The 15,022-nt window shown below is 58.7% G+C and overlaps 1 protein-coding gene across 2 annotated transcripts in view; it reads left to right on the forward strand.

Annotated features, from left to right (window-relative positions):
- The window catches only part of KIF17 (kinesin family member 17), a 44,020-nt gene that overhangs the window by 13,055 nt on the left and 15,943 nt on the right, over positions 1-15,022 (forward strand). The window contains exons 5-11 of one of the 2 annotated variants that reach the window (XM_041767132.1): positions 2,057-2,509; positions 5,059-5,168; positions 8,265-8,412; positions 10,029-10,588; positions 11,503-11,589; positions 12,657-12,826; positions 14,305-14,536. In XM_041767132.1, the coding sequence (XP_041623066.1) occupies positions 2,057-2,509; positions 5,059-5,168; positions 8,265-8,412; positions 10,029-10,588; positions 11,503-11,589; positions 12,657-12,826; positions 14,305-14,536 (1,760 nt within the window). The remainder of the gene's footprint in view (positions 1-2,056; positions 2,510-5,058; positions 5,169-8,264; positions 8,413-10,028; positions 10,589-11,502; positions 11,590-12,656; positions 12,827-14,304; positions 14,537-15,022) is intronic. The other variant, XM_041767134.1, reaches the window with a different exon arrangement.

Below are 15,022 nucleotides of genomic sequence, written 5' to 3' on the forward strand. Positions count from 1 at the left end.
TCGATCTCACGACCCTAAGATCACAACCTGAGCTTAAATCAAGAGTCGGACACTTGACCAACTAAGCCCCCTGGGTGCCCTGTAAACAAACTTAAAAGATATTGATCATTTCCATTGTAAAATAAGTTTGATTAAGATATTTAGGAATTGGAGAAAGGTAGGTGGAATTACTTGTAAACACCACTATTAGCATTTGAGCGTATTGGGGTTTTTTTGGTCCTTTTTTTCCTATGAAAATTATACACACAGTCGAACACTTACACGATATTTAGTTTCTCCCCCTCATTCCATCCTCCCGCTGTCACTGAGCACCCTTCCTGCCGCGTCTTGTGACCACGGGTGCAGGCTGGTGGGCAGCTGATCCTTAGAGGGCAGTAGGTGCCTTCTAGTTTCGGGCTGTTGTAAATAATGCCACAAGGAACATCTTGGTGCACAAAGCCTTTTCTGCTTTTATTTTATTTTTTAAAAGATTTTATTTATTTATTCATGAGAGACACAGAGAGACACAGGCAGAGGGAGAAGCAGGCTCCCTGCAGGGAGCCTGATGTGGGACTCGATCCCAGGACCTTGAGCCCGAAGGCAGAGGCTCGACCGCTGAGCCACCCAGCGGTTCCTCGGAGAGCATTTCCTGGCGTAGACCGTCCTGGGGCAAAGGGTACAAACCTATGTAAGTTTTCTGGTACATTCTGCAGAGAGCTCTCCAGGAGCACCATTCCAAGTCCCTCAGTCCTGCTGTTTAAAAAAAAAAAAAAAAAAAGATAGCCCCAAACATCAAGCCGCCCATGTGTCCGAGCCTCTCGTGGGCACCAGCCAGACTCGGGTGCACAGGTTGCTGCGCGCAAGGGCAACTCCGAGGCCAGTTGTGGTTTCTTTTCTTTTTTTTTTTTTTTAATATTTTTTTCTTTATTTATTTATGATAGTCACACAGAGAGAGAGAGAGAGAGAGAGAGGCAGAGACACAGGCAGAGGGAGAAGCAGGCTCCATGCAGGGAGCCCGACGTGGGATTCGATCCTGGGTCTCTAGGATCGCGCCCTGGGCCAAAGGCAGGCGCCAAACCACTGCGCCACACAGGGATCCCTTTTTTTTTTTTTTTAATATTTTTTTCTTTATTTATTTATGATAGTCACAGAGAGAGAGAGAGAGAGGCAGAGACACACAGTTGTGGTTTCAAGCAGCAGGAAACCGAGGAGGAAGCCCCTGCCCCTCCGCCTGCCTGCCCCCCCCCCCCATCTCGTCGGGAACTGAGTCAAGCGATTTTCCCCAAGTTTCATAGCTACTAAGACATGGAGTCAAGATGGGCCCCCCCCAAATCTGCCTTCTAAGCCTGTGCTCTGAGCCCCTGCTACTAGCAGTGCGCGACTCCTGTCACCCTCCGCACCAGCATTTGCCGTGTCCCCAGGGCCTCGGTCACCGCAGGACCGGGGTTGTTCTCGGGGACAGACCCCTGCTGTGTGCTGGGCCCCGGGTCATCTCTGTGAAACTGCTCTCCGCCCACTCCTCCCAGCACCCAGCCCGAGTGGGAGCTGCTGTTAGTCTCCTTCTGTGGTTGTGAGAATTGAGGATCAGAGAGGTGCATGGCTCTGCTGAGGTCACACAGCGGGGAGGAGGCAGGGCTGGGCTGGGAACCAGGTCCCAGGGCCTCCAAAGCCTGCAAAGTCTCTTTTGCAGTGAAGGATACAAGGCCCCGGGGACCCAGTCACCTCCCCCCAGCCTTGGCCCCACGGGAAATCTGGAGGAGCTAATGTGATCACTGAAAGAAATCCCGCTGCACTCAGAATAGTCTGGACCTTCCAGCCCCGGCTCCCCGAGCCAGGCAGCCCTGTGTTCTGACCTGGGGTCCACCACTTAGCAGCAGCGTGACCTCGGGCAAGTTACATGCCTTCCTGAGCCTCAGTTTCCTCTTCTGTAAGATGGGGACAGGGGATAGCACCTCCCTCAGGGGCTCCTACCTGGCAGAATGAGGCCCTCGGCGGTGGGAGCGCCCAGCGCCTGGTGGCTAGGTGCCCCCCGTGGGGCTCACCCAAAGACCCTCACCCTCTGCCGGTCCCTCTGCAGATGAGCGGGGCAAGGACCACCTCCGGGCGGGCAAGCTGAACCTGGTGGACCTGGCGGGCAGCGAGCGGCAGTCCAAGACGGGTGCCACAGGGGAGCGGCTCAAGGAGGCCACCAAGATCAACCTGTCGCTGTCGGCCCTGGGCAACGTCATCTCGGCCCTGGTGGACGGGCGCTGCAAACACATCCCCTACCGGGACTCGAAGCTGACGCGGCTGCTGCAGGACTCGCTGGGCGGCAACACCAAGACGCTGATGGTGGCCTGCCTGTCGCCCGCAGACAACAACTACGACGAGACGCTGAGCACGCTGCGCTACGCCAACCGGGCCAAGAGCATCAAGAACAAGCCACGCATCAACGAGGACCCCAAGGACGCCCTCCTGCGCGAGTACCAGGAGGAAATCAAGAAGCTGAAGGCCATCCTGGCCCAGCAGATGGGCCCCAGCAACCTGTCAGGTGGGAAGCGGGGGTTGGAGGTGGCAGGGAGGGCCCGGCCTGGGGAGAAAGGCCCCGTCCCGTGGCCTCCTGCCGCGGCGCCGCCCCATCTCCTCTCCTCCTGGGAGCACAGCTTCTGAGCAGAGGGAGCCCCGCTTGGTGATGGCCACATGGTACTGCTCCCTGCTGGGCTCAGGAAGGGTGTGTGTGTGTGTGTGTGTGTGTGTGTGCGCGCGTGCGCGCTTCCCGCCTCCAAGCCACGCGTCCACCGTCCCAGCCGCCTGCCGTCTCTGTGGCAGCATCGTGATGCTGTGCCGCTGAGCAGCAGGGTGACTCACCCCCCCACGTCCCACCCCCACTCCCACTTAGGCACCTTGTGATCGCAGCTCTCACACCCAGGTGTTTGGCTTCAGCTGGCAAGTAGGAATCCATCTATCCGTGCAGCTCAGGCCTTGTGGGGCCCTGCAAGCTCCAAGGTGTTATTTACTTGTAAATCCCTTGGGGAAGGGAACTCAAAAGAGCCTGAGTCCATCTATTCACTCCTCCACCTCCCTTCCCACCTTCCTCTCTGTCCATCCATTCTACATGCCTGTTCATCTGCTCACCCATCCACCCATCCATCCACTCGTCCACTCACCCATCCAACCATCTACCTACCCACCCACCCATCCAAACACATCCACTCACCTATTCACCCATCCACCCACCAAGGCATCCACCCACCCATCCACCCATCCATTTACCCACCCACCCACCCATCTATCCATTCATCCATCCACCTATTCATCCACCCATCCACCCATGCACCTCCATCCATCCATCCATCCATCCATCCACCCACCCATCTATCCACCCCTCTATCCATCTACCCACCTACCATTTATGCATTCATCTACCTACCCTTCTGTCTACACTCTCACCCTCCCACCCACTCCATTATTTATCCATTATCCATTTATCCATTTAATCCACTCATCCATTCACGCATTCTATCTACCCATCTCATCCGTCCTGCCATCTATACATCCATCTATTCGTTCACTCCATGCTGCCATCCATCTTTCTGTCTGTGCTTCCACTCATCCACCCATCCATCCATCCAAAGCCCCCGGCGTGTGGACCTGCTACGGACACCGGCATATGGAGATGGATCAGATCCAGGCTCTGCCTCCTGGGCATCCAGTCTCCTGGGGGAGAAGGACACTCCAGCAGACCATCAAGTACATGTAGGCCAGAGAGAAGTGGCCACTGCAGGGCAGAAGGGAGTACAACACCAAGTCTGTCTGGCGGTAGGGTGTGGTCAGTCCGGGAAGGCTTGGAGTGTGAGCTCGATGGTGGCGGGGGTCGGGGTGGACTCGGCATTGCTCGGTTGGCAGGTGAAAGGTGGGCTAAGAGCTTGTTTCTTTCTCTAGGACTTAGCTGGCCCTCCGAGGGGCCGCCTCTCCCTGGCCAGCAGTCCCCCATGAAATCAAACATCACAAAATACAGAAAAAATTTAAAACAGTCGCTACACAGCATCTTCACACAGCATCTACACAGCTGTGTAGCAGTCCTTACCACCCTAGCGTGTCTGACACTGAGCTCCTGACCGCCCCCAACCTGCTTGTCCCTCCAGAGGCGATGGCTACACTCTCCTTCCCAGTGTCCACGTCCCCAACCCTGGGGTGGCCCTTGGTTTCTTGTTTTTGCTCAAACCCGTACCTGGAGTTGTTCACTGCTGTCCTGAGTCACTAGCAGGTCCTACCTGAATTCCTGCAGATCACCCCCCTAACAGGTTTTGAGGTGTCTGCCCTTGTCTCCTTCAGTACGTTCCCCACACAGCACCCAGGGAGGTCTGTTCAAATGAGAGTCCTCTGATGGCCCTGCACAAACCCTCAGGACCGGTTTGCCTGAATCAAAGGCAAAGAAAGCCCTCAGCACAGCTTCCAGTGTCCCCACGATCCACCCCATTCCTCTCTGAGCTCCTCTGCACCCATTCTCTCCCTCCCTCCCTCTGCTCCAGCCACACTGGCTCCCCTGCTGTTCCTGGCCCTCCAGGCTCACACCTGCCACAGGGCCTTTGCACACTGCTCCCTTCTGCCTGGAAAGCTCTTCCCCAAGATCCCCGCCTGCTTCTCTCTCCCTCTTCCTTCAGGTTGCTGCCTCTGCCTTCCCTTATCTAAGAGGTCCTCCCTGAACACAACTGTTTAAATTGCAACCCTTCCCCTTGGTTCTACTCCTGAGCACCCTCCCTGCCCTCTTACTAGAACGCATCCCCTTGTAACATGTTAGCATCTCGCTTATTTATTTTGTGTGCCTTCTTCCTCCCACTGAAAACTCAACATGGGTGTGGAGGTTGGTCTGTTTTGTGCAATGCTCGGTCCTCAGTGCCTAGAAAATGCAGGTGCTCAAGAGATATTTGTTGAATGACTGAGTAAATTAGTATTTTATGTAGAGACGTGCTTGAAAGAAATCCAATCCCGTGACGTGTGTTTTGAGTAAGCCTGTAGTGTTTTCTTGATGGATTTCTGATTGGTGCCTGCAGAGTGTGTGCGCCTTGGTCACAGCCCTCACTTCTGTCTTTCTCTCAGCCCTGCTGTCCAGTCAGGTCCCCCTAAACCCTGTCCAGAGTGAGGAGAAGCTGGCGCCCCCCTCTGCGCTCCAGTCTGACACAGAAGCCGAGAAGCAGCTGATTCGGGAGGTGAGACCCCTGGCAGGGGGAGGGGTGGCAGGCAGGGGTGGGGAGGCCTCTGGGAGCCATGGTGAGGCTGTGGGGGCCTGGGGCCCAGGCTGTGGGGGGCAGACTGGGTAAAGCCTGGAGACTGAGTCCTGTGGGCTGGAGGGCTGGGAGAAATCGGCCGACGTCCCCAAGGGCTGCACATGACAGGCAGAGGCTTTTACTGTTTGGGGAGGGGCTCAGTGTGGTCCCCCAGATGGACTTCGTCCTGGCCCCTGTGAAGGTTCTGGGAGTTCAGCTGCTCTTTGCCATTTCTCTGCCTGCCTGGAGGCTCCCAGGTGGGGCCAATGTCAGGTCATCTCTGGAGCCCTGGGTCTGGCTCCTGGAGGGGTGCGGGGAGAGGACCCTCAGGGATGGCTGGGCCCAAGCCCACAGAACGAGAGGAATCACGTCTTAGGGGTTCAGAGTGGGTTCGGGATTCAGGTAGCAACAGGTGGACAACAGTCACAAAACAGTAGGGCTGGGGGTTGGCCAGGGGCTGGGATGGAAGCTTCCCTGCTGGAGGAAGCCTGATTAGATGAGCAGGGACCCTGGCCTGGTCACCAGAGAGGAGACCTGGTCCAGCCCGGCTGCTCCAAGGACCCAGTGGTTGGTGGGTCCTTCTGCCCCGGGGATGGCGTGGCCTGGTCTTCATGGTTTAGCTCTGTGGACGCCCCGTCCGAGCACGACCACCTGCTGTGGCCACCAAGGCCTTCCTCGGGCCCTAGAGTTTCTTCTGGGAGCCACAGCTGGAGGAAGAGGTGTAGGTGTCTGTCTCCCCCTCTCCTCCCTTCCTTCCCATTTCACTTAGGACTCTCCTATTTACTGAGCACCTATGTGCCTTTCCTTTCCACTCCAGAACCAGTCAGGGCACTCGGGGTGGGGGTGGGAGTGGCCCCTGTGTGGAGCGATGAGGGGCCCAGGCCAGGGATGGGCTCAGCTGTGAGCCGCAAGTGTGACTCTGGGCTTCAGTCTCCTGACTGCACCAGGGAAAGGGGGGGATTTGGACCAGAAGATTCCTGGGATCCACCCAGCTTTTACTTTCTGCAAGTCCAGCCCCTGGTGGGTTCCGTGCCCTCCGGCAGGCTGCTGAAGCTCTCGGAGCCCCTGGATTGGTGCAACAGCAGCTTTCCCACTGCCGTGACAGGGGGAGCGGTCTTCTCACCACCAGGCCACAGAATTGGCACCAAGCAGGACTCGGGGAGGTGGGAGGGAGGCCTGGGTTTGCAAGTGTTTCTTGAGCACCTGCTGGCGCTGGGCCCTGCAGCTGGAGGGGGTGCCGGGGGGCCACGGAAGAGTTGTTCTCTTTCGAGTATTGGAGGTGACCGAGCACGTTGTGTAACTGCTGGAGGTGATCTAGCACCGAGAGAAGTCGGCGCTCCAGGAGGGAGAAGGGGGTTGGGAGCAAAGTCGCTGAGCCGGTGGCTTAGCTTCATGTGGCTTGTCCACTATCACAGGAGGACGAAGAGGTTTCAGGCAGGCCTGTGGGTGGTCGGGAAGGTGAGGGCCGGGAAGGTGAGGGCAGCTCAGTGTTCTCTGGGAGGCAGGTGAAATGGGAGGGGTGGAGGGTTGCAGAGGGAGGGAGCGCGGAAGGACCCAGGAGGGGCACAGGGGCACTTAAGAGGCCCCCTGTGGTTTGGGGTCACACATTTACGACTGGGACTGGAAGTTGGCACTGCTGTACGTGTGCATGTATGTGTATGTGTGTGCATGTGTGCGAGCACATGCATGTGTGTGCATGTATGCATGTGAGCAAACATGTGCATGTGTGTATGCATGTGTGCACAAGTGCCTGTGTGAGCATGTGCATGTGTGTATGTGTGTATGTGTGTATGTGTGTGCCCATGTGCATGTGCGTGAACACATGCATGTGTGCATGCGCCTGTGTGTGAGCATGTGCATGTGTGTATGCGTGTGCCTGTGCACATGCGCATGTGTGTACATGTGTGCATGAAGGAAGCTCACGATCCATGCGGTGGAGCGGCAGAGTGGTGGTGGGTCTCCTGAGAGGTGATCAGGGAGGGCCTCTTGGAGGGGATGTCACTGAGCGGAGGCCTGAGGGAGAGCCTGCTGGGGGGCAAGGACAAAGGCCCTGAGGCGGGGGTGGGGGGGCATGGGCCTGTCGAGCGAGCAGCAAGTGGCCCATGTGCCCCGTTTGGCAAAATGAGGTATAGTCACGGGGTGGACCGTCCGGATTGCTGGGGACTCGGGTAGCGTCGAGAGGCTTGGGTTTTGTTCTCGAACATAGGAAGCCGCTGAGACGTGGTCTAACGGGCAGGAGTGAGGGTGCGTGTGGGGAAGGTTGGGGGCAGGGGCAAGAGGCGGACGGGCCGGGAGGCTATTTGGACCAGCGCTGGGGTGACGGCAAAGATGGAAGGAGAAGCAGCGGAGTAAAAATGTATTTCGTCCTCGACAGGTTGAGGATCATCTGGTTAAAACAGGTTTATTGACGAGCAAAGGTGTTCGTGATGTATTGCTGTGGGGAAAGTCATATATTATTAGTCCATTAAAGATGCAGAGCAGGGGAGCACCTGGGAGGCTCGGATGGTTGAGCATCTGCCTTTGGCTCAGGTCGTGGTCCCAGGGTCCGTGGATCGAGTCCCGCATCGGGTTCCTGGCTGCGCAGGGAGTCTGCCTCTCCCTCTGCCTCTGCTTGTGCCCTCTCCCTCTGTCTCTCTCTGTCTCAAATGAATAAATTAAATCTTTTTTAAAAATGCAGAGTAGGGCAGCCCCAGTGGCTCAGCGGTTTAGCGCCACCTTCGGCCCAGGGCCTGGTCCTGGAGACCCGGGATACGTCGGGCTCCCTGCAAGGAGCCTGCTTCTCCCGCTGCCTGTGTCTCTGCCTCTCTCTCTCTTTCTGTGTCTCATGAATAAATAAATAAAATCTTAAAAAAAATGCAGAAGTAAAGTTCAGAAGGGTCTTCACCTGCCAATATGGTCCTCGTGTTGTGTAGGAAATTTTGACTCTATTCTTTTGACTTCTTGGTATTTTCCGGGTTGTTTGATTGACAGCGGAGGCGAACCGAATGATGTGACGCTGCCAACCCCCGTGTCCCCCCTGCCCCCCCACCCCCCGCCCAGGAGTACGAGGAGCGCCTGGCCCGGCTGAGGGCCGACTATGAGGCGGAGCAGGAGTCCCGGGCCCGGCTGGAGGAGGACATCACTGCCATGCGCAACTCGTACGACGTGAAGGTGTCCACGCTGGAGGAGAACCTGCGCAAGGAGACAGGTGGGTGCCCGGCCTGGCTGTCACGAGGGTGGCCGGCCGGCTCCCCTCCCCATTTTACTGATGTTTATAGAGCACTTCCTGCACGCCAGGCTCAGTTCTAGTTACACCTCATGGCAGCCCCGCAAGACAACTACCACAATGATCCTCATTTGGTAGGTAAGGAAACTGAGGCACAGAGAGGGTGAGTAACTTGTCCATGGTCACACAGCTGGTAGAGTCGAGTCAGGATTGGGACCCAGGCAGTGTTCTTATCCACACAGCATTGCACCCGGGAAACCTTGGCCGCAGGCTGGGCCCTAGCCGAGGCTGACCTAGCCTCACAATGAATCACCCATATTTCATAGGTAAGTTCCTTCCCCCAGGTCCTGCCTCTTCTGGTCTCCTCTCCTTTCTGAGACCGCCTGTTACCAAAGCAACCACATCCCAAAATAAGGATTCAATTATTACAAGGACTTTCACCTAGCTGAAGGTTTTCGTCGTGTTTTTTACATTCCGGAATGTTCCTCCCTACCAATATCATCCAAACACCTGTGCTGCCAGGCAGCTCCGACTTCCTGGTACTCACCTAAATACTGTAAAATCCATCTTGTAATGAGGACGATATCGGTCACATCGTGGGGACCATTTATCGGGCATTGCTGTGTGCCGGGTGCTGTGTGCTGGGTACTCCCTCAGTGAGCGAGGACACGGGGAATCCTCACATGGCCAGTGTGCAAACTGAGGCTTGGAGAGCTTCAGGCTGCTGAGCTCTAGGGACTGGGTGTCCTCTTTCTGCAAAGGGAGCGTCAGGACTCTCTCAGGGGAGCCCAGGCCACAGTGACAAAGAAGTGGATGGAGGGAATGCCCGTGAGCTGGGAGCCCCGAGGAGGCCTGTGGGATTGCAGCCTCGTCCACTCTGGCTGACTCAGAGGACAGGGGAAGGGCAGATTCTGGCATTTTCTGCCCCTCACAGTGTGCCTCCAGTCCTGTTTAGATATTAGGCCTCCGGGTGATTTTATTTGATGTAACATTCATCCACAGTGTTCATTTATTTTTTTTTAAGATTTTATTTATTTATTCATGAGAGACACAGAGAGACAGAGAGGCAGAGACACAGGCAGAGGGAGAAGCAGCCTCCATGCAGGGAGCCTGATGTGGGACTCAATTCCTGGTCTCCAGGATCACGCCCTGGGCTAAACCGCTGAGCCACCGGGGCTACCCCACAGTGTTCATTTAACTCCCATGGATCTAGCATAGCCTGTGGACGAGAGCCCTGAGCTGGGTGCCGCTGTCTCCTTGCTGATCAGGAGCTCTCGGCCTTGGAGGCAGTAAGACCCACAGGGCAGTCACCTTATGTGTTAAGACCAGCCCCAAGGCAGGGTGGGAAGAGCCCAGCAACTAATGGCTATGGAGGCCAGAGGATGGAGAGCTCCTGGTGCCAGTCAGGGAAGACTTCCTGGAAGAGGAGGAAGGAGACAGAGTCTGAGTTCTGATCGAGGAGATGGGAGGCCAGTATTTGGGGGCCTGGGAGGCCCTGACTCTTAAGCCCGTCCCTTAGAGACGGCGCACTTGGGACCAGCTCCCAGGGGGTTGCTCATCCCACTCCGTGAGGAGCTAAAGGGAGTCTCCACTCGCAGAGGCTGTCCTGAAGGCGGAGGTCCTCAAGGCGCAGGGCATGTCCCGGGCCGAGTTTGCCAACAGGTCTGAGCACTCCCCTGCGTTCCACTATGAGGCGGCCGTGAAGCCCGAGATCTACTCCATTAGGCACACCCTGCCCGGCGAGGACGTCTCCAAGACTGAGGTTTCTCCCGGGTTCGAGGAGCTGCCCAAGGCGGAGACCTCCAAGTCCGAGCTGTCTCTGGGGTCTGATGAGTCGTCCGGGCTCGAGGAGACCTCCATGTCCGAGGCCTTCCCCGGGCCTCGGGAGGAGGCGGAGGCCAAAGGCAGATATTTCCCAGACTGGTGCCTCCACCGGGAGGCCGCAGAGCCGCTGCAGGAGGGGCCTGTCCCCCAGGAGGAGGAGGAGGAGGAGGAGGAGGAGGAGGAGGAGGAGCAGCAGCCCCGGGCGTCGGCCCTGGAGCTGTTCCCCAGCCTGCACGACCCATTTGCCGAGGTGGAAGCCAAGCTGGCCAGGCTCTCCTCCACGGTGGCCGGGACGGAGGTGCTGCAGGCCGGTGGACCCAAGGTCCCCTCGCAGGTAACTGATGTCACACGGGACACTGTACAGAAACTCAGCAGGCAGAGCTCAGCTGGGGGCACACAGGTCCCTGGGCATGCACAGACGTCCAGCCTCCGCTGCTCTGGCACCAGCCCCACCGTCTGTGCAGTGGCTCTGGCTTGGTGGTGGCAGGCTCACGGGGACTGGCCTTCAGGGGTCCGGGAGAGAGCAGCTCTCTCATGCTCTGTAAATCGGCAGGGGAGAGGGATGGAGATAGGAGGCTTTGCCAGGTGGCCACCTGTTCTGCAGTGGAGGGACACCTACCTGGGGGCTGTGCTGAGTTGCCATGGTTACACCGAGCTTCCAGGCCTGGAGGAGCCCAGGAGGCCTTGGTCAGCCTTCTTGCCCTGGCAGGCTGGGGTCTGCGGGAAGGAAGGCAGCTTCTTTCCAGGCACCATCCAGAGATCCAGCTGCTTCTCCCCTCTCCACCTTCTTTTATGTTTTAAATTCTCTTCTGCTTCTCTCCCTTTTGTTCTTTCCCTCTGCTTTGCTTCCTTTCCTGTGTGTATGTGTGTGTGTGTAAAGAGCGCAGGTCTTTGAACCACACAGACCAGGGTTAAACCCGAGCTCTACCCTCACATAGTTGTGTGACCTTGGGCAGTCACCTCTCTGGGCCTTTGGTTCCTCTCTACAAACTGGGGGTTCTGAGCGTGCTTCATGGGAGGTCATGCAGGCGGCGCTCCCAGAGCACACTTCTCCCCGGTTCTCAGTTCTCTCTTCCCTGTCCTCTCCTCTCCTCGCCCCTGCTCCCCACGGGTCCCCTCAGCGGTGACAGGCAGGAGGAGGTGGTGGCCCTGGGGCTTGGGGCACTGAAGGGGGGGAGGACAGGGAGCGGAGGATGATTCCGGCCCACTGTCCCTCTTCCTCCCCCACCCCGGCCTGTCTCCCGCAAGCACCCTTCCCTGACCGATCTGCTGGGGCCCGGTATTGATGTCACTGGGTCTGAAGCTGAGACAACTGCCTGCCTCCTGCCCAAGACTGTGAGTTCCTCCCCTGGGCCAGACCCTCGGGTCGAGGGAGGAGTTCCCAGGAGCCTGGGTCTTCCTGTAACACTTGGGGCCTCCATGTCCTCTCCCACGAAATGGGACGACGGCCCCAGTTTATCTGAGTTGGCCTGTTGCAAAGCATTATTATTACTTCTTATTATTGATGTGATTGAGAGGCCACTATTCAGCAATATTCAGACTTTTCTTGGCCTTGGAAGCCTGTTGAAAGCATGGAGGCCCAGCGTGTGCTGAGGGTGAGGGCAACAGGGCAGGGGCTGGGGTCCCCGAGGTGCTGGCAGGGAAGCCCCGGGGTCCTGTGAGAGCCCCTTCCTCTTCTCTTCTGCTTAAGAAAACACAACAGGCCACAGGGAACAGGAGAAGGGCTCTAAATCCACCCACATGTGTGGAGAGAGAACTACGTGCCAGCCTCTGGACTGGATCACGGGGTAGGAGCTGGCACCCTCGAGGCTCTCAGTAGATGGGAGATGGGGTGGCCAGGGGCAGCCTGGCTGTCAGGTGACACTGAGATGGGCCCCAAGCAGGGAGAAGGGGCCGCGGCCGAGCATCAGGCGGGGGGTGGCACGGGCCGAAGTCTTAGGGCTGGGAGGGTCTGGACTTTCTCAGCAATGGACCAACGAGGCCAGGGGAGCAGCAGGGTGGACGGGGTGCGGGCAGGGGAGGCAGGGGGAGGCAGGGAGGGCCCGAAGGCCATGGGAGAAGCTGGATTTTACCGCAAACACACTGGGAATCCACGAAAGGGTTCTGATCAGGGAAGGGCTGCGAGTGGTTTCTATTTGGAGAGAATTGGCGTAGCTGCCGTGGGAGCCTGGGCCCCCAGGGGCAGGAGAGCAAGATGGAAATTCTTTTGGGGTGTTGGAGGAAATGGTGGAAGTGGGAACCTGATTGGGTGCATTTTTGTAGAACTGGGTGCCTTCAAGGCAGAAGTGACCCGTCCCAGGCCGTGAGGGGCCCGGATGCCGCCATCGGGGATGGAGGCGCCGTGAGCTCCTGTCCGGGGGCCCGGCCTCTCTGCCTCCACCTTGGTTTCTCTCTGCACGCAGGAGGCTGGCCAGGGCCCCGAAGTGGCGGCCCAGGCCGCGGTGGCCTTGGAGCCTCCGCCTGAGCCCTTGCTGGCCGTGACAAGCGTGAGAAGGGACAGTGTGGGTGTGGAGGTGGCGGTGCTGACCGACGAGCTGCTCCCCGTCGTGGACCAGGAGCGGGTGCTGGCCCGGTGAGTGCTGGGGCTCGGGGCGGGTGGGACCCCGGGGCAGGGCAGGAGGGCGCTGTGTCCTGGGCACAGCAGCGGGGGTGTCCACAGATTCTCCACTGAACCTCCACTCCCTCCCCTCCTGATGAGGCCCAAGAGGCCCTGATCCGCTCCGGGAGCTGGGGGGGGACGGTGCTAGTCAGCCGGGTGGCCAGGGCGCTGCTCGGGGAACCGTGCCCCCAGCCCCTCCGGCACCTGCTGGGGGAGCAGCCGCTCTGGGAGAGAGGGAAGGGACTGTTGTCTGCCTGCCTGGCATTCGCAGGACTCCCAGGGCGGGTGGTGCGGGCTCCCCTCGGCTCCCGGCGAGCCTGCAGTGCCCCCACCCCCGGTGTGAGACCTGCTCGCCCCAGGGACCAGGCTCCCCGACCCCCTCAGAGGCTGCCCGCCTGGGGAGCTGGGCTTTCTTCACTCTGTGCAAGTCACTTACCATTCCTGGGCCTTGATTCTCACTCCCGTAAATGGGAATAACGTGAGGCCCACCTCTGTGACAGCCCCTGGCCGGCGGGTCAGCCGCCTCCGAGCCGCGGTAGACTCAGTCCCACAGGCCACAGTTCACGTGCGAACCGAGCAGGGACTGTTGCCAGAAACCAGGATGCAAGGATGAGTGAGCTGCCCCGTTGGCCTTCAAGGGCCCACAGTCTGAGGGGAGGCAGCTACCCAGGCCCAGGGAGGACCAGCCTCCGTAGCCTGAGAAGCCAGTCGACTGTCTGGGCTCCCATCCGCCCCCACCCTACCTACCTCTACCACCTGGGCCAACTCTAAAGCTCCCTGTGCCTTAACTTCTCATCTACAAAACGGGTGACAATAAGAGCCCCAGCTTGAGAAGCTCGTCGTGAGGGCCAAGTGAGACCATGCCTGCCGAGCGCCAGGCGCCGAGAGAACTCTGGGCCCACGTGGCCGTGTTCAGGGGGTGGTCTGGAGCACGGGCAGGGAAGGCTTCGCAGAGGCCTCCACTTTCCGTGTCTCGTGGTAGCTTTGTTCAGCTCCACCTGAATGCGGTTTGCAGGACAGATGCCCCAGGTGGCCTCTGAGATACAGGGGGCACAGCCTGGCTGCTGGGAGAACAAGCAGCTTGGAGCACTGGAGTGAGCCGGGTGGGGGGCTGCAGAGGGAGGGGGTGAGGTACGGTGCCCCGGTGCACTGCACAGCCTTCCCCCCCAGGGCTGCTCTGGTCACGCAGGGTGTGGGGACCCTTGGCTCTGGGAGGCCCGTGCTGGCAGGTGGCAGGTGGCGGGCGGGCTCTGGGCCCGTCCTGTTGTGCCGATGAGCTCACAGGCTTGCTCGGAGCCCCGATCCTGACCCCAGCCAGAGGCCTCCCCTTTCCGAGCCTGCGTCCACGTCTGTGAGGGGTTGTCGCAAGGACCCCACGACATCCTTCTGGACACCAAGCGCACAGTGACAGCCAGATGCTGTCACGTGTGCCTTCTTCTCTGCGCTGGCAGCCTGCAGCTGTTGGAGCAGCAGGTGGTTGGAGGGGAGCAGGCCAAGAACAAGGACCTGAAGGAAAAGCACAAGCGGCGGAAGCGGTACGCAGACGAGCGCAAGAAGCAGCTGGTGGCGGCCTTGCAGAACTCGGACGAGGACAGCGGGGACTGGGTGCTGCTCAACGTCTACGACTCCATCCAGGAGGAGGTGTGGGCCAAGAGCAAGCTGCTGGAGAAGATGCAGAGGAAGGTGAGGCCCCAGCCCACCCTGCACCCCCTGCACCCCCCCATGCCCAAGTGCATTCATTGTTCCGCGCCAGCATCTAGTCAGCGCCTGCTGTGTACCATGCTGGCCCTGGAGGCAGTCACAGTGACAGACGTATCTGCTGTGCAGGCAGCATGTATGTGACAAATAGCACAGTGGAGAAATAAGCGACGGTGCCAGAGAGTGCTGTGAAGGGAATCCTAGAGGAGGATGGTGATGGAGGGGAGACGTTAGGGTTTGAAGGCCATGGCCAAGAAAGAGTTCTTGAGACGTCTTGGGTGCAAAAAGGTGGTTTTATTAAAGCACGGGGACAGGACCCACGGGCAGGAGGAGCTGCGCGGGGTCATGAGGAGTGGCCCATTCTACACTCGAGGTGGGGGAGGGGGTTAGGGACAGCGTGGGCTCTAAGGAATTTTGGCAGTGACGTTTCCAGGACCTGGAGGGGCCTGGCTGTTGTTGGGAGAGGTCATT

This window comes from Vulpes lagopus, chromosome 8, assembly GCF_018345385.1.
Source record: "Vulpes lagopus strain Blue_001 chromosome 8, ASM1834538v1, whole genome shotgun sequence".
Taxonomy (NCBI): Eukaryota; Metazoa; Chordata; class Mammalia; order Carnivora; family Canidae; genus Vulpes; species Vulpes lagopus.